Here is a 26,078-nt window from a genome sequence, read left to right as displayed (position 1 = left end):
AAACAAATTTGTCTGTAACAATTATAGAATAAGGTAGGGAAGCTATTGGAGAGGATTCTTAGAGATAAGATTTATTCACATTTGGAAGAACATGGGCTAAATAAGGACAGTCAGCACAGCTTTGTGCGGGCAGGTCACATCTTACAAACTTGATTGAGTTTTTTGAGGAGGTGATCAAGGTGATTGATAAGCCTCAGGCAGTGGATTTGTCTAAATGGACACTCAAAAATGCAACCATTTTGGAGTGGCCATTTTTGGGAGTGGCCGTGTTTGAGCTGTAAGTGCCATGTTTGAATGTAAGTGCTGAGGCTATGGTTCAGGAGGCTTTGGTGAGAGAAGGCTGAGCAGGTAGGTGCAGGTGAGGTTTTCCTTAGATTTATTGTTCTAATTAGAGCAGCTGGGATGTCAATTAGGGCAGTGGTCTGCTCTTCCTGCAGGACGTGGGAGATCAGGGAGACTGCCAGTCTCCCTGATGACTTCACCTGCAGAAAGTGCACCCAGCTGCAGCTCTTGACTGACCGGGTGAAGGAACTGGAGCTGGAGTTGGACGTAATTAGGACTGTCCAGGATGCTGAGAGCATCACAGACAAAGAATTTTAGCAAGGTGGTCATACCTAAGGTACAGGCTGCTGATAATTGGGTGACAACCAGGAGAGGCAAGGGGAAGAGACACAGAGTGCAGGGTCCCCCTGTGACCATTCCTCTCAGCAACAAGTATACCCCTTTGGATACTGCTGGGAGGGATGACTTATCAGGGCACAGCAGCACCAGCCAGATCAGTGGAACTGTGGCCGGTCCAGAGATTCAGCAGGGAAGGGTAAAGTTAGGCAGAGCAATAGTGATAGGAGACTCGATAGTGAGGGGGACAGACAGGAGATTCTGTGGCCGTGAAAGAGATGCCAGGATGGTGTGTTGTCTCCCGGGTGCCACTGTCGAGGATGTTTCATAGCAGCTGCAGAACATTCTCAAGGGGGAGGGTGAGCAGCCAGAGGTCGTGGTGCACACTGGCACCAATGACATGGGTCAAAAGGGAAGAGGTCCTGTGCAGTGAATATAGGGAGTTATGAAATAGGCTGAAAAACAGGACCTCGGAGGTAGTTAATCTCTGGATTACTCCTGGTGCCACGTGTTATTGAGGGCAGGAATAGAAAGATAGAACAGATGAATGTGTGGCTGAGGAATTGGTGCAGGGGGACAGGGTTTCAGGTTCTTGGATCATTGGAACTTCTAGGGCAGGGGTGACCTGTACAAGAGGGACAGGTTGCACATTAATTGGAGGGGAACCAATATTCTGGCCAGGAGGTTCACTAGTGCTACTGGAGAGAGTTTAAACTAGTCTGGCAGGGGAATGGGAACCAGAGCACCAGATCAGAAAGTGGAAGGATTGAAAGGAAGGTAGATGTCAGGACCAGTAAGAACAAGCAGGAGCAGGTTATAGACACAATGGGGCGGATGGGTTAAAGTGTGTGTATATTAATGCTAGGAGTATTATGGGTAAGGGTGATGAACTTGGAGCATGGATCAGTACAAGGAACTATGATGTTGTGGCCATAAAGAGACTTGGTTGAGAGAGGGACAGGAATGGATGCTTAATGTTCCAGGGTTTTGATGTTTTAAAAAAGGTAGAGATGGAGGTAAAGGGGAGGGGTGCTGGGGTGGGTGGGAGGAGATTGTGCTATTAATCAGGGACAATATCACAGCTGCACTCAGAGGGGACATAATGAAGGGCTCATCTACTGAGTCTATATGGGTAGAACTCAAAAATAAAAAAAGGTGCAATCACTCTGATGGGATTATACTACAGACCCCCCAATAGCCACCGGCCCATTGAGGAACAGATATGCAGGCAGATTAGGGAAAGGTGTAAAAACAATAGGGTTTTGTAGTGAGTGACTTCAACTTCCCTAATATAGACTGGGACCTCCTTAGTGCAAGAGGTTTAGATTGGGCAGGGTTTGTTAGGTGCATCCAGGAGGGTTTCTTAAATCAATATGTAGATAGTCCAACAAGAGGAAGGGCCATACTGGACCTGGTGTTGGGTTATGAGCCTGGCCAGCTGACTGACCTTTCAGTTGGAAAACAGCTAGGGAACAGTGACCACAACTCAAGTCTTAAGATAGCTATAGATAAGGATAAGTATGGACCTAGCAAGAGAGTATTAAATTGGAGCAGGACAAATTATGAGGGTATTAGGCAGGAACTAGGGAGAGTTAATTGGGAACAGCTGTTTCTGGGCAAGACCACATGTGACATGTGGAGAGTGTTTAAAGACCAACTGCACAGAGTACAGGACAAGTATGTTCCGGTAAGAAGGAAGGACAAGGACGGCAAGGTAAAGGAACCTTGGATGACGAGAGAGGTGGTGAATTTAGTCAAGAAGAAAAGGGAAGCGTATGTAAGGTTCAGGAAGCTAAAATCAAACAGAGCCCTTGAGGATTATAAAGAAGCCAGAAAAAAACTCAAGAAGGGAATTAGGAGAGCCAGGAGGGGCCATGAAAAGTCCTTGGCAAGTAGGATTAAAGAGAATCCCAAGGCATTCAATACATAGATCAAGAGCAAGAGGATAACTAGGGAACGGGTAGGACCACTTAAGGATAAAAGAGGAAACACATGCTTGGAGGCAGAAGATGTGGTAGAAGTCCTAAGTAAGTACTTTGCATCAGTATTTACCAAGAAGGCAGACGTGGAGGACAGGGAGATCAGTGTGGAGCATGCTAATATGCTAGGGCATTTTGAAATAAACAAGGAGGTAGTGTTGGGTCTCTTAAAGAACATTAAGGTGGAAAAGTCCCCAGATTAACATTATTTCAAATGTATTGAAGATTGATTTACAACCTCATCCTATCACTGCAATTTTTAGTTTACCAAAGATCGAGTCTGGCCATCTATCTGCCTCCGCTAACCGTATGATTGCCTTTGTTACATTAATGGTCAAACAATCCATTTTGCTTAAATGGAAGGATCCAATACCCCCTACTACTTTTCAATGGTTCTCTCAAACCGTATCATGTTTAAACTTGGAAAAAATTAGGAGTGGTACTGTTGATCCTTCGCTTAAATTTGAGGAAGTTTGGAGTCCATTTATTGAATATTTTCACATGATATAGATCCCCTTATAATAACCTTTCAATTTAGAGGAACGGAGTTGATGACATAATATTGCTCTGTTTCTATTGAGAAATTTTAGTCCAGTTTTTTTTTCTGTTTTTTTTAAAATTATTTTTTCTTTAGCTTAGTTTGGTTTGATATATTGTTTATAATTTTTCTTATTGTTTTGGTTTTTTTTCTTTTTTTATATTTTATAATAAATCTTTTTCTTTTATATTATATTCATTCATTAACAGATCATTGGATCTACAGATTTTTTTAATACTCTGTTGTTCTTTATGATTATCCATGTCATGATTGTTCTCTTGATCTCTTTGTATTACATGTATAAACATTGATATATTAATCTGTATTAATTTGAAAACTAATAAAAAGATTGAAAAAGAAAGGAAAAGTCCCCAGGGCCTGATAGGATGTACCCCAGCTTACTGAGAAAGGCAAGAGATGAGATTGCTGGGGCCTTGACCAATATTTTTGTGTCATCATGTTGTGGCTAACAGGCGAGGTCTTGGAGGACTGGCAAGTAGCTAATGTTGTTCCATTATTCAAGAAGGGAAATGGGGATAATCCTGGAAACTATAGACCGGTGAGTCTCACATCAGTGGTAGGGAAGTTACTGGAGAGGATTCTCAGGGATAGGATTTATGAGCATTTGGAAAACAATGGCCTAAGTAGGGACAGTCAGCATGGCTTTGTGTGGGGAAAGTCGTGTCTTACTAATTTAATAGAGTTTTTTGATGAGGTGACGAAGGTGATTGATTAAGGTAGAGCTGTGGATGTTGTCCACATGGATTTTAGTAAGGCCCTCATGGGAGGCTCATCCTGAAGATTAAGATGCACAGTGAATTGACCATTTGGATTCAGAATTGGCTTGCCCATAGAAGACAGAGGGTCGTGGTTGATGGGACTAATTCTGGCTCTAGGTCTGTGACTAGTAGTGTTCTGCAGGGATCTGTACTGGAACCTCTGCTGTTTGTGATACATGTAAATGAATGGATGAAAACATAACTGGGTGGGTTAGTAAGTTTGCAGATGATACGAAGATTGGTGGTGGTGTGGATAGCCTAGAAGACTGCCAAATGATATAGCAGGATATAGATCAGTTCCAAATATGGAGGAGAAATGGCAGATGGAGTTTAACCTGGCCAAATGTGAAGTGTTGCACTTTGGGAGATCAAGTGTGAGGGACAGTACACTGTTAATGCATGACCCTTAACAGTGTTGATGCACTGAGGGATCTTGGGGTCCAAGTTCATAGCTCCCTGAAAGTGGTTAATAGGGTGGTAAAGAAGGCATATGACATGCTTGCCTTTATTAGTCAAGGAATTGACTTCAAGAGACAGGAAGTTATGTTGCAGCTTTATAAAACTCTAGTTAGGCTACATCTGGAGTATTGCATTCAATTCTGGTTGCCCCATTACAGAAAGGATGCAGAGGATTTGAAGAGGGTGCAGAAGAGGTTTACCAGGATGCTGCTTGGATTAGAGGGCATGTGCTATGAGGAGAGATTAAACAAACTTCAGGTTGTTTTCTCTGGAGCGGCAGAGGCTAAGGGGAGATCTGAGAGAGGTTAATAAGATTAAGAGAGGCAAAGATAGAGTAGACATCTGGTATCTTTATCCCAGGGTTGAAATGTCTAATACCAGAGGCATACATTTTAGGTGAGGTGGGGTAAATTCAAAGGAGCTGTGCAGGGCAAGTCTTTTACACACAGAGTGGTGGGTGCCTGGAATGCATTGCCGGGGGTGGTGGTGGAGGCAAATACAATAGAGGTGTTCAAGAGGTTCTTAGATAGACACGTGAATGTGTAGGAAATGGAGGGATATGGACATTGTGAAGGCAGAAGGGATTAGTTCAGTTGGGCATTTGATTACTAATTTAATTAGTTTAATTTAAGGGCCTGTTCTTGTGCTGTTCTATGTCTTTGGGAAGACCTTTGAAAAGGTCCCTCATGGTAGGTTGATCAGGAAGATTAAGCTGAATGGGATCTATGGTGACTTGATATTTGGATTCATAATTGGCTTGCCAAGAGGGTAGTGGTGAAAGGGTGTTATTCTGGCTGGAGGTCTGTGACCTGTGTTGTTCTGCAGGGATCAGTGCTGGGACCTCTGTTGTTTATGATATATAAACATGACTTGGACGAAAATGTAGATGGGTGGGTTAGTGAGTGTGCAGTCAACACAAAAATTGGCAGAATTGAGGACATTGAAGATAGTCAAAGGATACAGCAGGACATGGATTAGTTATAGTTCTGGGCAGAGAAATGGAGGTGGAGTTTAATCCAGGAAAGTGAAAGGTGTTTCACTTTGGGAAGTTAAATGTATGGGGAAAGTATACAGTAAATGGCAGGACCCTTAATAGCACCGATGTGCAGAGGGATCTTGGGGTCCATACCTTCCTGAAAGTGGCAAGGCAAGTCGATAGAGTGGTAACGAAGGCTTATGCCATGCTTGCCTTCATCGCTAGAAGCATAGAGTATAAGAGGCAGGAAGTCACAATGCAGTTGCGTAAAACTTTGGTTTGGCTGCTGTTGGAGTATTACATGCAGTTCTGGTCACCCCATTACCAGAAGGATGTCAAGGCTTCAGAGAGGGTGCAGAAGATGTTTACAAGGATGCAGCCTCAATTAGAGGCCATTAGCTATAAGGAGAGGTTAGACAAACTTGGATCATTTTCTCTGGAGCACTGGAGGCTAAGTGGAGACCTGAGATAGGTTTATAAAATTATAAGAAGCATAGATCAGGTAAGCAGCCAGAATCTTTTCCCAGGGTAGAAATGTCGAATACTAGAGGGAATGGCTTCAAGTTGAGAGGAGGAAACTGAGCGGGGCAAGTTTTTTTACATAGAGTGTGGTAGGTGCCTGGAACGCACTGCCAGGGTGGTAGTGGAAACAGATACAGATACAGGCTTTTAGACAGGCACATGAATATGCAGAGAATGGAAGGATATGGATCATGTTCAGGCAGAAGGGATTAGTTTAATTTGGCTTCATGCTCGGCACAGAAGGGCCTGTTCCTGTGCTGCACTGTTCCTGTATTCTATATTTTATGTTCTGTGTAACACAGCTAAAATATAGATTAACATTTAACAATTTGCATCAGCCCTGAATGGGGAAAGGCATGCTCTTTATCATAATGAATACAAAGTCCACAGATGGAAATAATCAGTGATTCTAAACTCCATAAAATATCAATGTTAAAAAGATTCCATTCATCACAATTAATTAGTGTCCAAGTTGTCTGGATTTATTTCATCAAAGACCATCCAGAAATTTAAAAAAATCTAAAACTGCTTGAAATGTTATTTATATTTGTGTACATTTTAGACCTGTTGATGGCTGAAACTTCAATTTTTTCAAAATAGAATGGTCATTTTTTTCAATTCAATTAATTACTTTAATAAAGCATGACATAAGCAGAAAAATAACATTGAAAATAAATTCTATACTAGCATTGTAAATTACATAAATAATAGTAATTTTAAAATATTATTTTGTATAAGATCTGGATCGGGATGTCCTTACCCAAGTGTTCAAGCGTTCAATGACTGATGTCTCACCAGCAAGAGAAAACCATCGTAAGTACATTATGTTCAGTGTATTTGATTGGCCAATTACATTTAGATTGCTTGTAATCTTCAACAGTTATAACAGAAGGATTTTTTCTTTTCTACCAGATACCTGCAAAACATGGGGAACAGGATCATTCAAGGCATTTAACAATGAAGCTTTCTATTTTGCATCAACCTGTGACTTCGTGATGAGCAGGCTATGCAAACCTGGGCTTGATGATTATGAGGTGAAGATCCAACGAGGATCAAATGGGAACCTGGAGAAGATATACATTAAAATTGATAGCACCGTGATTGTTGTGAAGGATGGTGTAATTAAGGTTAAAGACGAAATGTAAGTTAACTTCTCCAGGATTGCTTTTGATTGTAATTGTAAGCCATCCATATAATTTATCCGCATATTTCATTCCTTCAGATCCCAATCTCCCAGTTCTCAACATTTAATATGTTTTAATAGTGATAATTTTAAAACAGCCACAGTGCTCTAGTGGCATGACAGAAAATCTTTTCAAAACTGGGAATAATATAGTACTTCCTTTGTCAAGTAATGGATACATTGATTGGCGTGGGAATTTTAGTAGAAAATTTGCTAATAGTGTAACTTTGTGATAACTACTTGATGCTCTCATAAAATATTGATTCCTGAATTTGCTCCCAATTGTGGAATATTAAGACTGATTACTAATAAGATATAAATGGATTTATGATTTGATTGTTCATTCCATGCAATCTAATCTTCCTCCCAGGTGGCCCGACTTAAAGTATCACAAGATGGCAGTGCAGTACTGCTAAAGGTAGAATTGACCAGCATGTGATACTCTGTTAAGTTCTTAGTGCCTTGGGGGAAGCCAGACAGGCAGTTGCAAAAATAGTGTGCTGTTAAACAATTGCTCTGAGTTAATTATTAGCAAATAATGCTGCTGCTTAGCTCAATGCAATTTAAGTTGGTATGTTGACCATAAATTGGGTGGCACTGTAGCAGAGTGGTATTTAGTGCTGGTGTCTCACAGCTGCAGCAACCCTAGTTCAATCCTGACCAATGGTGCTGTCTGTGTAGAACATGCAAGTTCCCGAGATTGCATCGGTGTCCCACGTGTGCTCCAGTTTCCTCCCACATACCAAAAATGTGATGTTTGTAGATTGGTTGGTTACTGTAATTTATCCCTAGTGTTGGTGGGTGACAGTAGAATCAGAGTGGAATTGATGGGCATATGAGAGAAAATAGCTTGCCAAGAAATAAGTGGAGAAATGGGATTGAGGAGATTGCAGTAAGAGCTGGCATAGATTCAATGGGCTGAATGGCCTCCCTTGTGTCATAAGAAGAATGTCATAAAAATCCTGATCTTCGGAGCTTGGTAGAATACCAAAGTTCCTGATTGATTTTAATCTAGTCCTGTATTTCTAACCTTAAAATCAGATACCTAGATTGTGCAACATTGTGCTTCTTCTCGAAAAATGTTTTGATAATAAGGTGGTTTCAGACTCGATGAGCAGGAAGAACAGGAACTCATTCCTGATCAATAGTTATATCAGGTTGATCTCGCTGTTCTTAAGCACGGTGCTTCCTCTCCACTAGGATTGCCCAATTCTTAATTTTATGGACCTTTGTCCTGAATAATAAATGGGTGGATAAAATCTGCAAACACATCACTGTTCATTTGGTTGCATGGTAATTCTAATTTTTGATTGCACTTTGCTTTCACTTGTGAGATTTTCTAAAGATTTACGATTGTTTGATTGATACTGCCATTTTTTAAAGCTCCTTATTCAAAAGAAGTCAGAGCCTTTTTCTTGACTTGCAGTTATGTTCAGATATAAAATATATTTTAAATGTTCCAATTTTCTCTGAATTTACGCATTTTTATTTCACTGATTTCAGGCTTCTGACATTTAAAAAAAACTATCTGTATTATAAGACAGCTTTTACATTTAATGATAGTCATAGAGTCATACAGCACAGAAACAGCCCACCATGTCCCTGTCGATCATTAATTACACATCTACACTTATCCTATTTAACAGCACTTGATCTGTCATCTTCTGTGCCTTGGCAATTCAAGTGCTTATCCAGATAATTCTTAAATTTTGTGAGAGTATCTACTTCCACCACCGACTCAGGCAGTTCATTCCAGATTCCAGCCACCCTTTGAGTGAAAAAATTCTTTCTGAGTTTCCCTCTGAACTTCTTATCCCTTACCTTAAACCTATGATCCTTGGACTCATGTCCCAAATACATTTCTACAGTTTCTATAACTTCCAGTTTTCTATGCTAATATCACATTCACTTTCACATATACTCACACACAGTCACACGCACTTGGCTCCAAACCTCACTGTTCTTCCACATATGTTACTGACCCTCAATTTGTTCAGTTTAATTATGTGTGCTTTTTGACCAAGATGAATTACTTCACATTTTTGTGACACTAATGTCCTACTTTTCACCTTTTCCCCAATTTTATAATCGTTAACAGTAGGTGTACATACTGATCATAATCACACTATGGCTGGTTACTTTGAGGGCAATCTTAATAATGTTACTTGCACTTCACTGCAATAAGTGTTGCCAATACTCAGGGCCATTATCCTGTTGACTATGGGGCATTTCAGTTAAAATCAATGGAACCACAAGCAGTCAGCCATTCAGGTGAAAGAAGTCCCTATTCTTTATGACATTGTGAATTTGAGTCTTAGCGGGATGGATGGGGCTGTGGGTCAGGGCGAAAGTCCAATTCTTTGGTTTATTAAATTCATCATACCAATGGTTAATCAGGCACCAAAAGGGAAGGTATTGATCGATTGGTGCTTACTGGTAGCTGGTGGTTCTGTAGGTTATCATTTTTTTCAAAGTTCATTATGCTTTGGACTTCCTTGAAGCACTTCACAGATGACACTCAAACTTTACAACAGGGAGGGCTGGTGTGCTTATAGTGACCCTAATTGAATGGGATCACCAACCTTGAGGATAAAGGTAAGTGCAGGTTTGTGCTTGACTTACTTTACAAAGTAACTCAAACACAAACCTGTTTGTATGCATGTTTAAGTAATTTTTCCGTATTTTTCTTATTTCTAGATACTTATTATTCAAGTTATCGCAATAGTTTTAAATGCCTCTGACTATCAGAGACATATGAATACTTCAAAAGACTGACAGCCAGCAAGTGCCATAGCACTTTGGACGGCTGGTGTGTCAGCTGAGACTTAGTTGCCCATGCAGTCATTCCTTGTTGCCTGACGGAGGTTGAGGAAGTATGGATCCTGTATCAAACACAATTTGGCTCATTATGTCAACAGAGATAAAAAGAATTTATGATATGTTGCAGAAGTTTTTTTGATGTAATTTTCATATCATCTTGTTAATAGAGTAAACTTGCCATATGACAACAAGCTGATCAAAATTCATAATCAAGGACTTAACACCAGATTTTCAAATAAGAAGAATTCCATTGTCCTGATCTGGAACGGTAAAGATACATTGTCGGTGAGATATTTTAAGTGTAATCTTCTTTATTAGCAAACATCTTAAATTGTGCTTTGATCATCGTTAATGGCATAGAGGCGACCACCACATTACGGGGGTGGGTGGGCAGTGTGGGGGTGGAGGGTGGTTGATTGCGTTCCTAGGAAACAGGCCATTTCGTGATTTTCCATAACGTGGAGCCGCATCATCTGCTCATGCCTCGAGAAAAGATATATTTTATGTTGATTTATATACTTATTAGTCACATAAATTCCATGAGAGCAAATTTTATTTCGTAACTGTAAATTTTGGGTCATGTTATGTGAATTCTGTGCGGATGAATTTCTGTAATCCAAACAGCCGTAACACGGGGTTGACCTTTTATGTGTTCTCTTGGAGACAAGTGAAGGTGAAATCACATTTCTCAAAAATGCCTCTGTGACACCTCAGAGAAACTACCATTTTTAACAATCAGTGTCATGGAGCTTTATTGCTCTAAATTCTATCTTGTAGGAACAAATATTTCTCATATCTGAGCAAATATATTTCATGTGAAGTAAAAATATAATCATATACAATAATAAAAAGGAACACCATAATTTCACATCAATGTGTTTGGGAGCAAAATGCAGTTTATCTGTGAAAAGAACGTCTGCTTCTCAAGCTTCTCAAAGCTCACTCTAGTTGATACTCAGTCATTACCTAAACTTTTAAATCTAATAGGAAGCAGGAAAATTTTCATAAGAATATAAGAAATAGAAATAGAAGCAGGAGTAAGCAATTGGCTCCTCATGCCTGCTGAGCCATTCAATAATGTCATGGCTGATCTTTTACCTCAACACCACTTTTCCGTACTAAATTCTTATTTCTTGATTCCAACAAATACCAAAAATCTATTGATCTCTGCTTGAATATACGCAGTGATTGAGACTTTGCAGCCCTCTTTTGAAGGAAGTTCTTCACCTTTGGGCAAGGATATTTATGCTCATCTCTGTCCTGAATGGCTAACCCCTTATTCTGACATTCTGGCCCCTCATACTGGACACCAGCCAAGGTAATCATCAGCTCTGCATTAACCTTTCCAGGCCCCATAAGAATTCTGTGTGTTTCAATGTGATCACTCTTCATTGTTTCTGAAGTCAAGGAAGTGTGGGCCCAGTCACTTTAATCTGTCCTCCTGGTTCAAATACTTCTATCCCAGGAATGACTCTGGTGAACATAGGTTGCATTGCTTCAGTCACAAGTATATATTTCTTTCGGTAGGGAGAACATTCCAACACACAATATTCCAGGTGCAGTCTCATCAGTGCCTTATATAAATAGAGCAAGATGTATTTGCTGTTGCACTCACAGACTCTTGCAATAATGGTCAAATACTGTTTACTTTCCTTATTACATGGTGACCTGCATGTTAACTTTCCGTGATTCATGTATAAGGAATCACTGCTCACTCTGAACATCAAAATCTGTTGACAGCTCCCATTTAAAAATACTCTGCTTTTCGATTTTTTTCCACAGAATATTATATATTACACATTATATTCCATCTGCCACATAGTTGCCTATTCACTTTGTCTGTTACTATCCCCCAATGCTTCTCTGCATCAGGTGACTCTAGGTTAGCAAGCTCAATCAGGAAATCTCAGTCGTATAAGTGAGAGGGATAAATGCAGAATTTGGAGTTCATTGTTAAGAGATTTTTATTTATTCATTTTCGGGAATCCAGGCATTAGATGCAAGGCCAACATTTATTGCCCATTCTTAATTGCCCTTGAGAAGATAGTGGTGAGCAATCTTCTTCACAGGTGTGATTCTTCTCCCATAGTGTCATTAGGCACGGAGTTCCTTATTTAGTCCCAGCAACAATGATTTCCAAGTCATGATGGTGTGTAACTTGGAGAGGTACCTGCAGGTGGCAGTGTTTCCATGCACCTGCTCTTTCTTGGTGGAAGAGGTCAGAGGCTTGGGAAGTACTATTAGTGTAGCTTGGGTGAGTAACTATAGTGCATTTTGTAAATAGTACATACACCGGTCACTGTGCACCAATGGTGGAGGGAATAAATATTTAGGGTAGTAATAGTGTTACTTTAGTAGGCTGGTTTGTCCTGCATGGGGTTGAATTTCTTGAGAGCTATAGAAGCTGTTCTCATCCAGTCAGCCAGAGAATATTCTATCACACTCCTAACTTGTGCCTTTTGAATGATATAATGGCCTTCGGGAGTGAGGAACTGAGTCATTTGTTACAGGATACCCAGCCTCTAACTTGATCTTGCAGCCACTATATTTATGTGGTTGGTGCAGATGAGTTTCTGATCAGTGATAGCCCCTCCAGGATGGCAATGATGGGGGATTTGGCAATAGTAATGCTATTGAATGTCATGGATAGCCTGGTAAGTGAAGCAAACAAAAGGCTAATGGAATGTTGGCAATTATATCAAGGGATTTGCAATATAACAATTGGGCAGAAATGCTTCAGTTTCCCAAAGCCTTGGTCAGACCCCACCTAGAATAATGTCTTCAGTTGTGACATCAATTTACATTTATTGGCCTTGAAGGGAAATCGGTAGATATTCACAAAAGTGACACCAGGTTTAAGTATTTAATGCAGTGAATAAATGTGGTCCCCATTTCCTTGAGTTTAAGTGAAACAGCGAAATTATTTTCTCTGGCTAAAGAATCCAGTGTAAGGGGTGTAATCTTAAAACAAAAGCCAAGCAATTTTGAACCAAAATCAGGAAGTCCTTCACATACTGGGGAAGTCTGGAACTCTGTAATTCACAGCCAGCATCAATGATTGAGTTTTATAAGGTTTTGTTGTTTAATAAGAAGTATAGAGTAGGCCAGGTAACTGCAGTTGACAGATAGATCAGGCAATTTGTGACTGAATGTCGGAGCAGGTTTGAGGAGCTAACTTGACAACTCTTGTTCCTATGTTCTTGAGTGTTTGGTCACTCCTGTATTTACTTTGACATCTATTTATTTTGGACTGTATACTTGTGAGTTGTCTTGGGATATAAGTGATAGTTGTTTTCTCATTGCTGCCTAGCCAATATTTTCTATTCAACAACTCGGTAATGAAGTGCAATGCATACTCATTTAAACTATTGCCTGTTTGCATTTGTTTCTAGCTTGGCCATATGGTTATCCCAGTCCTCCACACAGGCATCAGACCTTTTCTTTTTCTTGGTGATTAGTTTGAAATGTCTCTAAGAGATACTTCTGACATGCCATTTCCAATCAGATAGGATTTTATGAGTTTGTTGTAAACCTTTCATACTAATTAAAGGATGCATAAAAGATCAACAGAGAACAAATTTAGTTTTAGATTAATTTTTAGTGATGTAATTTGAGGGTGATGCTGTTTCTGCAAGAAACCTAAATTACCAATCTATGCAAATAATTTTGGGCATACAATTTTGTCTTTCAGCTCAAACTTCACCCTAAATACAGTGAAAAAGTTTGCGGACTCTGTGGAGACTATGATAAGAAGGGAAAATCAAAACTGAAATTTAAAAGCGGTGAGAAGAAATTCTCATTTTTTAAGTTAGCGTGCACTTTCTTATGACGTTTAGTTATTTTTCCTCAATGTGAATTGCAGAAAATTTAATTTTACATGATTATGGAAATTTAGTTACAAAATCCATGTTGACTTTGGATTGAAATTAATTTCTTTCTGGATGTACTCTGTACAGAAAAATGTTAAAATGTTCTTATTCCACATTGCAACCCCATGACGAGACATGGTGAACTGAAAGATGAAATAATCAGATAGAACTGAGCAGTTAGTGATAGAGAGAGTATGGATACCTCAAAAATGGATTGCATTGTGCTGGCTTTATCAATGCTATGCAATCCAAACTTGATGTAACATGGAAGTAAATGGCAGTAGGGAGCATTTTTGGATAAGATCACTGCAATCTTGAAATTAGAATAGGCACTCCCAGGTGGGATCTGCTTTACTGTATTAACGTTTTCCCAGTGTCATACACATTCTATGATATTAGTTATCATGCATCACACATTTGGTATTTTCTGCATATAAAATGGAGCTCCTAGGTTCAGGAAATAACTATTTTTTGGCAAAATGCAAGGGAAACAACCTGCTGAATTCAACATTTAGCTGCCATTTAAAGGGATGCTGAGCTCACAACAGGACTCTTCATAAAGCAGCTCCAAAACTCAATGGAGACTGTTCAGTTGCTTCCCAAAGTGTGGACTCGAAAATGGTGCATTCTGGAAATATATCTATGAATGAAGTTATTTAATCATGACACCACAAAAAAAGGCAGGGGGATCACTGAGGCACAAAAAAGAGCTGCAAGACCTATCAGGGTGGACTCCTTACTCTTCCTGGAAGTTTATTTGAAGCAAATAAACATCTCATTGCACATTTGTACACTTGAACTCTTTGTTGGACAGCTGACTGCGGGGTGTGCAGGAGACAGGTGTGCTTGTGTGTGCATGTGTGTGCATGTGTGTGCATGGATCCGAAAGAACTATTTTTGGTGCAGTGGAGAATTACCTTGACTTGTCAAGTGATCCATGATATTTTTTCTTGAATAGTTCCAACGTATTTCATTAGCCAACACTTCAATATTTGAGAATCTTGGTGTTCTTTCTATGATTCTTCAACAAACAGAGATGGATATACACAGTAAATGGTAGGGCACTGAGGAGTGCAGAGGAACAAAGGGATCTGGGAGTTCAGATACATAATTCCCTGAAAGTGGCGTCTCAGGTAGAAAGGGTTGTAAAGAAGACTTTTGGCATCCTGGCATTCTTAAATCAAAGTATTGAGTATAGGAGTTGGGATGTTATGGTGAAGTTGTATAAGACATTGGTGAGGCCAAATTTGGAGTATTGTGTGCAGTTCTGGTCACCTAACAATAGGAAGGATATTTGTAAGATTGAAAGAGTGCAGAGGAGATTTACTAGAATGTTGCCGGGTCTTCAGGAGTTGAGTTACAGGGAAAGAATGAACAGGTTAGGACTTTATTCCTTGGAGCGCAGAAGAATGAGGGGAGATTTGATAGAGGTTTACAAAATTATGAGGAGTATAGACAGAGTTAATGCGAGTAGGCTCTTTCCACCTAGATTAGGAGAGATAAGTACGAGAGGACATGGCTTTAGGATGAAAGGGGAAAAGTTTAGGGGGAACATTAGGGGGAACTTCTTCACTCAAAGAGTGGTGGGAGTATGGAACGGGCTGCCATCTGATGTAGTAAATGCGGGCTCACTCTTGAGTTTTAAGAATAAATTGGATAGATACATGGATGGGAGAGGTTTGGAGGGTTATGGACTGTGTGCAGGTAAATGGGACTAGCGGAATACCGTTTTGGCACAGACTAGAAGGGCCGAATGGCCTGTTTTCTGTGCTGTAGTGTTCTATGGTTCTATGGATATCAACCACAATGTGTGTGGCCTCAGTATTGTTGTGGGGAGGGATGTTTCCCAAAGAACCAATTTCCTTTTCTGATTGTTGTACAGCAGATTTGTGGCAGCTGCTATGGATTGAGGAGCTTCCATTGGTTCCCCGGCAGATCTCAACTTAACACCGCCACACACTGATGGTCTTCCGAACTTTTTGCAGCCAATTTTGTGATTCTTTTGGGGCACATGATTTTGACAAGATGCCTTAGCTCACCAAAATCAGTGAAATCCAGTTTCTAAGCTAAGAAGCACAAATTCTATAGTTTAAGATGTAGATTCATTTAAAAGGTTATTATATTCACGACAGGACATGCTCACACACTTCTCAAGGCGACTAGACTTTGCTCAAATTGGGTAAATGTACTTTTTGGAAAATTTAACTGCTGAAGAGTTAACCAATATCTCAATTGCATCTCCAGTCATGAGAATGATGCTTTCCTCCAGCCTGGTGTGGCACTGGGCAGAAAAAAGCACCTGTTAAGTTCCCCTGATAATGTCGAACTTTATGGAGATTTTTTTTTGGCACTGCTCCGTTGTACTTGAATTATCCTACCAGCTGTGTATCACATCTACTAGCACATCACTATCTCTCTTAGAGAACTTTGGGATTTTCCTGTGCCTCTTTAGACTCTCTATCTTCAGTGGAAGCCATAATGTGAAATGCTGCAACCTGGCTGTCATGGGGAGGGTAACTTTAAGGGTGACACACTTCTCTGCGCGATGCAATGAAGTGATGGCATCTGCAAGAAATGAAGAAGATTCTTATTAGTATCCATAGAGATCACCATTTAGTACATATTTTTGTGGAAATCCCATTACTGCTGCTGCAGACATATATGCAGCCAATTTTGAGGGACACTAGAAAAATGAAATTAAATTTCTGGGCTTCATTTGGGAGGGGGTAGATTAGGACGCTGAAGTTACTTGCAGTCTTTTATTCTGAAAAAGTGGGCAGGAAGTGGGGTGCAATTGGTCACAATGGTACCTGCTCTATCCCCAGAGACTGGCAAATACCTATCCCTTAGTCAGCAATAATAAAAGCAGATTATTTCACCAATTGGCATTTATGTGTGAGCTGATTGTCATGTTTTCTGCATTGCAACAATGACTACACTTAAAAAAAATTCACTGGCTGTAAAGTTATTTGGGACTTGCTGATGTGGTGAAAGGCACACTGTCATTGCAAGTCCTCTTTTTCAAATCCAGTGAATGGTCAAATCAAGATGACATAGAAGCTTTGGAAAAGGTGGAGAGAAGATTTACAAGGATAACACTGGAAATTAGAGTTGTATGTATCAGGAAAAATCAAATGTGCTGGAGCTCTTTACTGTAGAAAGGAGATGCCGATGAGTGGCATCATAGATCTTTCTAATATGAAGTAGTTTAATAGGGTAGATGTTGGGAACATATTTTTACTTATAGGGAAAAACAGAAATAATGATCATAAATATAAGATGGTTACTATTAGATTCAAAGGGGTATTCAGAAGAATCTTCCCTTCCCATTCTTTGCAGTTTTGAATTGCTACAGCAATGAGCAGTTGTAACAACGCCATACCAGCATTAATGGGGAGGGAAGATAAAGAAATGAAGAAGAAAGTAGTAGCAGTTTCTCATGTTAGGACTGGGTGAATTGCTGAGAAGAGTCTAGTTTATGGACTACTCTGGCTTGGGTTTTTGTACTATATGTTCAATGGACGTCAATAACAGGTTCCTTGCTAAATTGTAGAAAGCAGGTTTGTTCCAACAGACAAAGCTGTTGCGATTCGATCTTATCAAATTGTTCTTTGGCTGCTGTTCACATGACTTTCTGCACTCTTTTGAGATTCCATTTCCCCTTCTCATCTACCACAGTCATAAGTGTACATGATGGAATGCACTGCAAAGATGGCAAGTGAAGGAATAAATTTGAGAACTGTACACAAAAAAAAATGCTGAATAAAAGAAGAAGACAGTTAAACAGCAGGGGAAAACACATAGGTTCTAATGCACAAAGGACAGACTTCAACCGCAGTCAGAATATACGTCTGAAAAATATGCCAATCTGGCTTCACCTCTAGACTTGTAAATAATCTTAACAAAAACCCAGACCAAGAGATTTAGTGACAATGATACTTGTGCAAAATGATTTTGTCAAATGACTACCTCCAAATATCTGCTGAATAAATTCAGTCATTACCTTGAATTGTCAACCTGCTTTTACTCAGACAATCCACGTTCATCCAGTGGATTGACTGCAACTATGGCACTAGCTATGTTTTAAAATTGAGTTTCACTTTCTCTCTCTTTTCCAGTGACTGAGGTCTCACTTCGGGATCACTCTGTTACGCCTGGCAATTGCCAAATTAATGTACCTGATAATAAATTAAACTGCAAATCAGCCCAGGTAAGTTTTGTTTTTCTGCAGGATTTCTTGTTACCCCAATTATAATTCTCTTTAGCACACTTTTAACCTGACCCAATCTGGGAATAAATGTTTATTAATTGGGTACAGGGCTGGTGCAGAACACTGATCAGTTAAATAATCAACAAACAAATCTCTTCTGAAAATTAAGCTAATGAGTTCTGTTCAACTTCTTACTTCTGTTGGAAGAACATAAGAAGTAGGAGAAAATGTGAACCATATCTTTGAATTTGATCTTTCATTCAATAAAGTTACGGCTGAACATTCATACCAACTTCACTTTTGCCCTTATCCCTTGACATAATCAATGGCTGAGCATACACAGCTCTCAATGGTAGAAATTTTCTAAAATTCAAAATGATAAGTGAAGAATTTTCTTCTCATCTCAGTCCTAAATGGCCAATTATTACGCTGAGGATATGAACTGGATTCTGAGGGTTCAGAGCAGCCACATACCCATTAAAAGAAAAGCAAGAGCTCCCAGTTCTGGATACCAGTGGATGTTCAACAAAATTCAGGGTTAGGATAAGGCAAGATTGGAAAGTTATGACACATGTCAGGACTTCAACACCACAGAAAGCCTTTTGGAGTATAAAAGGTGCAAAGGTGAAAATAAAAATGAAATTAGAATAGCAAAGAGGGTGTTATGAAAAAAATATGGCAGGTAGAAGCAATAAAAGCCAAGATACTGTATGTTATAGATACATTCCAAGGAAAAAGGATTAGTCCATTTGAAGACCAAACTGCCTGCATTTGTGTGAAGCTGGAGGATGTATAAATTGCCATGCTTGGATAATATGTATCCCGGGCTCTTAAAAGAAACAAGAGAGGAAATACCTCAGGCTCTTACTTTCATTTTCCAAAGTTGTTTGGTTATGGACAAGGTGCCAAAGGGCTGGAAGCTTACTTATATGATCCTGTTGTTTAAAATGGGGGAAAACGAAAACAGGCCTGAGCGACTACAAGGCCTGAGATTAGTAGAAGGCAAATTGTTCTAAAAAACTCTGAGGTATGATATAAATCAACATTGAGGGGGCAAGGACTAAACAAGAACAATTAGTGTAGATTTGTTAAGGGAAAATTTTTTGAGGTAATAAGGAGTGTTGATGAGGGTAGAGCATTTAATGTAATATGCGAGGTACTAACAGGTTTATCAAGGCAGTAAAGGCCTTTGATCCAAGTGAAAGTGGTGTTGCATCAATGTTCTCTCAGCGGTAGAAAGCAGAGAGAAATGGACAAAAGGAATTTTACTGATTAGACATTTTCACAGAACCCAGGACTAAGCCTTTACATTTTCATGATACGTTTTGGTGAAGTTATTCTGGTTATTCAGAAATAGATTTATAAATTTCCCACTTACTGGGTGACATAACCAGCACATAGTGCTGTCATTTCAGATTTACTAAAATACTAGAAATACTCATCAGATATGCCAGCACCTGTGGAGGGAAGAGCAGAATTAACATTTCAGGTTGATACCTTTTCACCGGAGTTTTCAACAGATTGCTTACTCATTGTCATCACATGATTTTAAATCCCTTTTTTAGAAATTGCTATGAAAATGAGATAAGCTCCATTTGTGGGTGTCCAATCTGCAAATTCATTTTTTATGTTCAGGTGGCAAGCTAAAAATTTAACCTCAAATTTTCCATCTGTTCTGTAATGGTTTCTCATTTGCAACAAGTTATCAAACTTTAAATTAGAAAATGTTAAAGTGTTCCGTTTTGTGCCTTGCTTTAGAAGTTCATCTGCATGGATCTAATATTGAATAAAAATGCTTTCAAATCCTGACCAAATGAAATGCCTTTCTTTAGAAAATGGTGTCACTTCTTAAATATAATTGCTTAAAACTATGGCAAGAGGCAGGGCTTAATTTGAAATATTTTGTTAAAGTAGATTTCACAGCCAGCCCCATCTTTAGTAGGTTTGTGGTTATACATTTTATCATTTTCCTTATTTTCTTTAGGTTTGCCTGGAGACCATCTCAGAACATCTTTTTTCCTGTGATGGTTATCAAACCTACGAGAGTTTATGCAGATTGGACACGTGTACTTTTCCAAACAATCCTCATGGTCACTGCCCTAGTTTACAAGACCTTGCACATCACTGCAAACCTAGGGGGAAATGGAGAGTCACCTCAGGATGTGGTAAGGTTTTCTCCATATTGAGAAAATAAATATGTAGTTTAAGGTTAAAGTTCTCAAATATTTTTACTCTGAAATAGCACAGTGACAGTTGTGTGTTTGTACCTTATATAACCGAATGTGTGAAATGCATGAATTTTCCTTTCTAGAAAATCCTAAATGCCCTGAAAATCAGATCTACAATGATTTTGGTCAACAATTTATTCCAACGTGTACTGATCCAGATCCTCAAAAGAAAGATACTTTTGAAAATACTTGTGAATGTCCAAAAGGTAACAGTACTTTTGACTAAGACAGATTCATTATGTTGGACTTAATGAGTTAGAACATGCTGTTGGCTAGCAAACACATCTATAGAAAACTGCCAGCTAGGTACATTACATTCTAGACTTCAATAACTACACTGCAGTGCAGAAGTTTGGAAGTGCATCTGACCTTTCATTCAAACCCAGGTTCAAATTCACTCCTGGGAAGTTCTGTACATTGCTTAGCTGAGTGAGTGGATAAATTTATATCTGGCCTCCCAGCTTCTCACCAGCCATCCATTTGAATAATGTTGGCAACCTTCATTGGAAATGTAAGTTTCGGGAAGGTTTCTTCTTTATTTTTCTTTATTTCGTTGTCTATTTATGTTCTTAATTAATTGACAATTGGCTTAGTATGTCTTTTTTTTTCTTTTAATAAGATCTTATTAATTTTTTTTTCATTTCCAATGTCTCTAATAATACATGACAGCTAAAGACTTCTGTCCACTGCAGTGGGTGTACTCAACGATCACGGTGTGTTGTGCCCATAACTGTTATGACCATATTGCAAACCTCAATGACAATGAAGCCAAGTTGTCAGCCATTGCTGAACCATCAATGCACACTTAGTTTTGCACGTTGCATGGGCTGGGTCCAGATGGGTGGGGTGGGGTGGGGGGGGGAAGGGAGGGAGGATGAGAGGGAAGTGGGGATGGGTAGCATTAGGGAGAGAGGTCCAGCAGTCAGAGGACCCACTGAGTTCTGGTGATTACAGATGAAGTTCGACTGCCCAGTGATCATTGTTTTCTTGTGGGATTCAGGAAAAATTTGGCAGTTGAGCGGTCAGGCATTGTGGCATGAAATTGGTAAACTGGTGGAAGCCTGAAGGGGAGGAGCTAGTGGTGGGGTTCATCTTACTGGGATCTCTGTGCAAAGTAGTGTTTTTAAAACTTAGTTGTTCCTGGAGCAATCAACAACAGACACTCCTTGGAACAAGAACTAATTTCTTCTTCTCACTGCAACCCAAATAAAATTTTATGCTCATGGGATTGATTCCTAATTCCTTTCATCTGTCAAAAGAATCAAAGACACCAGCACAAGTTCTAGAAAATCTTGTAATAATACTGAAACCATAAAATTACTCACACCACCCTGGATAGCAGCAATAAATAAAAATCTGACATTAGAATGCACAGTAGCTTCAGTTATTAGTGGTTATGCATGTTGCAGGATTAAAGTGCTACATTGTGGAATTCTTAGTGGATGAATTTATATAGATATCAACACTTTTTACACAACTTATGGCAAAATAAAGTAATTATTCAATAGAAATAGGAATCTTTAATATAAATTAAGGGACAAAACATATATTCAAATGGCTCCTTGTATCACAGAACTGTGCTCACTAATACAAAGTTGTAAATTGTTAACAACATTCAGCAAAGCCATTCAGCGGTTGAGGAGTATATCCACTTGGAACATTGGCTTATTGTCTACTGTTGGCAAAAGCAACATTTTATGGGACAAAACTCTGAAATGATATTGCCATGTTAAAGTGGATTCTCAGTTAATGCCAGTTCTAACATGATGAACAATTTGTGAAAGTATGCAGGACACCATTTCAATCTCCATGTATTTTCTATCCCGGTGTGATAGAGGTAACAGGACACTGTGTTAAGTTAGAATCATTTTCACAGCTCAATGGGGCCTTTAATATGATATAGTTCACGTGCTTTATAAAGTACTCACTCCTTCTAGCCACAGCACTTGGCCCCTCTCTCCCTTGTTACAGTGCATGGCTCCTTTCTATCCTTAGTACCCACACCTCAACACAGTCCCAGTGAGATGCAAGAGATTCTGCAGATGCCGGAATCTGGAGCAACACACACAATATGCTGGAGGAACTCAGCAGGTCAGGCAGCATCCACGGAGGGAAAGAAACAGTTGACGTTTTGGGTTGAGACCCTTCACCAGGACTGGAAAGGAAGAGGGCAGAAGCCAGAATGATTGAAGGGTCTCAACCCAAAACGTCAACTGTTTATTTCCTTCCATAGATGCTGCCTGACCTGCTGAGTTCCTCCAGCGTTTTGTGACGGACCCGATGAGACCTATGGCTGCCAATTCCCTTGCACCAGGCCTGCCTGTAAAGCAAGCAGTTAGGAACACAAGTAGTCTGTTAGCCCCTATTGCAAGAGGATTTGATTACAAGTTAAAGACATTTGATTGCAATTATACAGGATCCTGGGACAACTCCCATAAAATGTTGCTTTTGCCAACTGTAGACAATAAGTCAATGTTCTACCTGGACATACTCCTCAATCGCTGAATGACTTTTCTAACAATTTACAACCTCGTATTAGTGAGCACACTGTTCTTTGATATAAGGAGCCATTTGAATATTTATTTGTCCCTTAATCTCTATTAAAGATTCCCATATCTACTGAATAATTTCTTCATTTTGCCATAAATATTTGTGCAAAAAGAGTAAATATTTTATAAGTTCATCCACTAGGAATTCCACAACCTATATATTGAATATAGGTCTGATCAATTTGGCAAGGATGTGTATATACATCAGAGGAGTTCCAATGCAAGCTCACCGGATTGATTCCTGGGACAAGAGTTTGCCCTCTGAAGCTAGGATATCTAGATCCAGAGGTCACAGTTTCAAAACAAGGGGTTGGCCATTCAGGACTGAGAAGAGGAGAAATATATCCATTTAGAGGACGGTGAAGCTTTGAAATTCTCTACCCAAGAACACTGTGGAGGTTCATTTGCTGAGGCAAATAAGACAGGGATCGATTTTTTTGATAGTAATTGAATCAAGGTGCATAGGAATGGCGCAGAAAAGTGGAACCAAGGTAAGTTATCAGCCATAACATTACTGAGTGGCGGAGCAGTCATGTGGAATCAAAATACCTACTCCAGCTTCAATTCTTTCATCTTTGCTTTCCTTTATTGCGATCCAACTCAATATCAACATTCATTCAATGAATGACAATTCCTTTTGTCTAATAAGTGTCAAAATCACAGCTTAAACACATTGTCCAATTTCCAGTTCCAGACAAGATAAGAATATTACAGTAAATTCTTCAATTGTGAAAATCTTAAACTTGACCTTGTTCATGAAACAATGCACTTAAGCAGGTATTCTATTCTACTTCAGACACTGTTCTTGATAACATAAGACACAACAACAAATGCATCAGAAAATCAGATTGTCCATGTGAGTACAGTGGAAAGGTTTATGATGCTGGAGAAGAAAGAAACACTTCTTGTGAAACATGGTAATGGCTTCTAATTCACCCCATTTTGGATCATTCATTCACTCTCTTATCAAATATTTCACTAAAAATATTGATCTTCTTTTCCTCAGTTCTTGCAACAGTGGGCTTTGGGAATGTACTGAAAAGCGTTGCTCCAGGATTTGCAAAGTGGAAGAAGGAACACATATTACAACATTTGATGGGAAATATTATAATTTAAGAGGGGATTGCACATACTTTGCAGTTTATGTAAGTGAGACATTTTGCTACATCTGTGATAGAAGGTAACTATGATATTAATCCTTGTTTGATCAGATTAAAGTTATACATTTTAAAGTCTTTTATTCTGTAAATCCTGCAGGGAGTTTTCTGGACAGTGAAGATTGAGATGCATTTATGCCACAAAGCAACTAACCAGATATGCTTACGGCGTGTTATATTTTCCAAGGATAAGGTAACAGTTAATGATTTTTTGCATTGCTTTTTATTACAGTTTTGAATGATATTTGATAACAATGTTTTTTTTATAGACCACATATGAATTCAATAACAATGGTGACGTTACTCTGGATGGAGAAAATGTTGCACTTCCACTGAAAAGGGGTACGAATAAAATTAAAGAAAATTAAGTTTCCTTAAAGATGAAACTATAATTAAGTTAAATGAACATTTTTTATTTCACAGATGGAACTATAATATTTAAACCGTCTTCACATTTCATTCAATTTGAAACAACACATGGGTTGGCAATGCAAATACAAATTTCTCCCATCATGCAGCTTTACATTTCGCTGCTGGATGATAAAAAACGAAGTTTAAGAGGTAAGGCTAAATGACTATTTAGGAGTGAACAAGAGTTAAACTAATTAACTGTAAAGTCTAAGATAGTAGCTTCAAGCCAAATTGTAATCAGAATTAAGCGTTTTTGACACAGGTATTACAGTCTAGAAATTGGATTGGATCCATATAGGTGCACTAAAAGGTCATTAAGTTGAGCACAGGCACCAGGTCATGGCACCCCAATTAGTCGTAAGAGCCATTGAAAATTGAACTGACATTCAGCTTCAAAGCAATAAATCCCAAGATACCTATTTCTCAGAGGGAGCTGCAGAGATTCATTGTGATTGTCAAGATTTTGTTCAGCTGTGTGCAGGGAAGTTTTCCAGACTTTAAAGATCATATCCATGTGGCGGCCACAAACCTTCTATCTAAAAGGTTGATAAGGCATTGAGGGCCAATGTGATCTTCAGTGTGTGTGGCCACCTTCCTCGCAATCGACTGCTGTGTTGGAGTCCCATGGCATAGGTGGCCCAAATCACTGTGAACTGCAGGAAAATCAGTAAGGCAAGAACAGCAGCTAAATACAGTGAAGTACATAAAGTGAAAAGGCTGAAAATAATGATGGAGTAAGGAAAAAGATTGCGTATTTTGAGCATCCAAGACTGAGTCAACCAGATGAGAGTACATCAGATGTTGTGATCAAACACTAAAGTTAGAATGATGACCATTTAATTTGCCTTCATTTGGAGATTTCAGTACATGGTGCTCCTTTTATTTTTGTGATTGTGAAACAAATTTTGTTATGCTGATCTGGGTGTCCTGGTTTCAATAGAATGGGATTGAATGGTGAGGTGTTGACAACGTGATGTCATTTCATATGCTTCTAGTGTTGTATAGACTTCAGATGTCTGATCTAATTTTGTGATTGATACACCTTCATCCAGAAATGGGCAGAAGTATGATCTCCTGAGAAGTAAGTGCTGTGTCATCAAATTTCTAGGCATAAGCAACACAAACTTTTGGTCACTGTATTCTGGGAAATCACCTGTGCCTCTGAAGCCCAGCTTCAAGCATATAAAACAAAAAAGCCAGACAAAGGATCCTAGACAAAGGATCTGAATATTAGTGAAGACCAAGTGGAATTTCACTTTACATATCTTCCTGGGCAATTGGTTAATATCACAATTTGTTTTGTATTGTCAATGTCACACTTAGCTTTGTTATTCTTACTCATTATTGAGGTCATTGAAAGAGGTGATGGGCAAATTGGATAAGGATGGCTAGGCTCAGGGAAGTGTGGAATACTAGCATTTGGATATCTTATGAGGTTTGTAGAAACTAGAATTGGAATGGAAGAAAGGTATATGTGAATGTATCTTTGGACTGATGAGGGAATGTCAAAACTTGCAGGGAAGTCAAGAGGACAACAAGAGAAACTTATGTCAGTCACAAAGGGGAGGATTTTTGATCTTGGTATGAGAGTCAATTCAGTGAGTTGACAGGGAGGGAGGCCTAATAAGGAAGATGAACACATATGTGGGCTTTGAAAGTAGTTCAAGGACTGTGAAGAATGAAGGGAGTTTGAATTGGTGTGTGATTTTAGAGAGGTGTTGTAAACTGCATTGAAATAAGAGAAGCAATTATGGAGCACTGGCTAACTCTCAAGTGGAAA

The 26,078-nt window shown here is 39.1% G+C and overlaps 1 protein-coding gene across 1 annotated transcript in view; it reads left to right on the top strand.

The window, feature by feature from the left end:
- Positions 1-26,078, top strand: part of LOC127580296 (mucin-2-like) — an 80,592-nt gene that overhangs the window by 3,230 nt on the left and 51,284 nt on the right. Inside the window, exons 3-14 of the mRNA XM_052033534.1 lie at positions 6,610-6,684; positions 6,784-7,012; positions 10,042-10,159; positions 13,566-13,656; positions 17,862-17,953; positions 19,938-20,118; positions 20,265-20,387; positions 23,527-23,647; positions 23,737-23,875; positions 23,988-24,080; positions 24,157-24,229; positions 24,311-24,448. Of these exons, the coding sequence (XP_051889494.1) occupies positions 6,610-6,684; positions 6,784-7,012; positions 10,042-10,159; positions 13,566-13,656; positions 17,862-17,953; positions 19,938-20,118; positions 20,265-20,387; positions 23,527-23,647; positions 23,737-23,875; positions 23,988-24,080; positions 24,157-24,229; positions 24,311-24,448 (1,473 nt within the window). The remainder of the gene's footprint in view (positions 1-6,609; positions 6,685-6,783; positions 7,013-10,041; positions 10,160-13,565; positions 13,657-17,861; positions 17,954-19,937; positions 20,119-20,264; positions 20,388-23,526; positions 23,648-23,736; positions 23,876-23,987; positions 24,081-24,156; positions 24,230-24,310; positions 24,449-26,078) is intronic.

Source organism: Pristis pectinata, chromosome 19 (assembly GCF_009764475.1).
Source record: "Pristis pectinata isolate sPriPec2 chromosome 19, sPriPec2.1.pri, whole genome shotgun sequence".
Taxonomy (NCBI): Eukaryota; Metazoa; Chordata; class Chondrichthyes; order Rhinopristiformes; family Pristidae; genus Pristis; species Pristis pectinata.
Note: the sequence above shows the minus strand (reverse complement) of the source record. Positions and strands in the feature narration are given on the sequence as shown.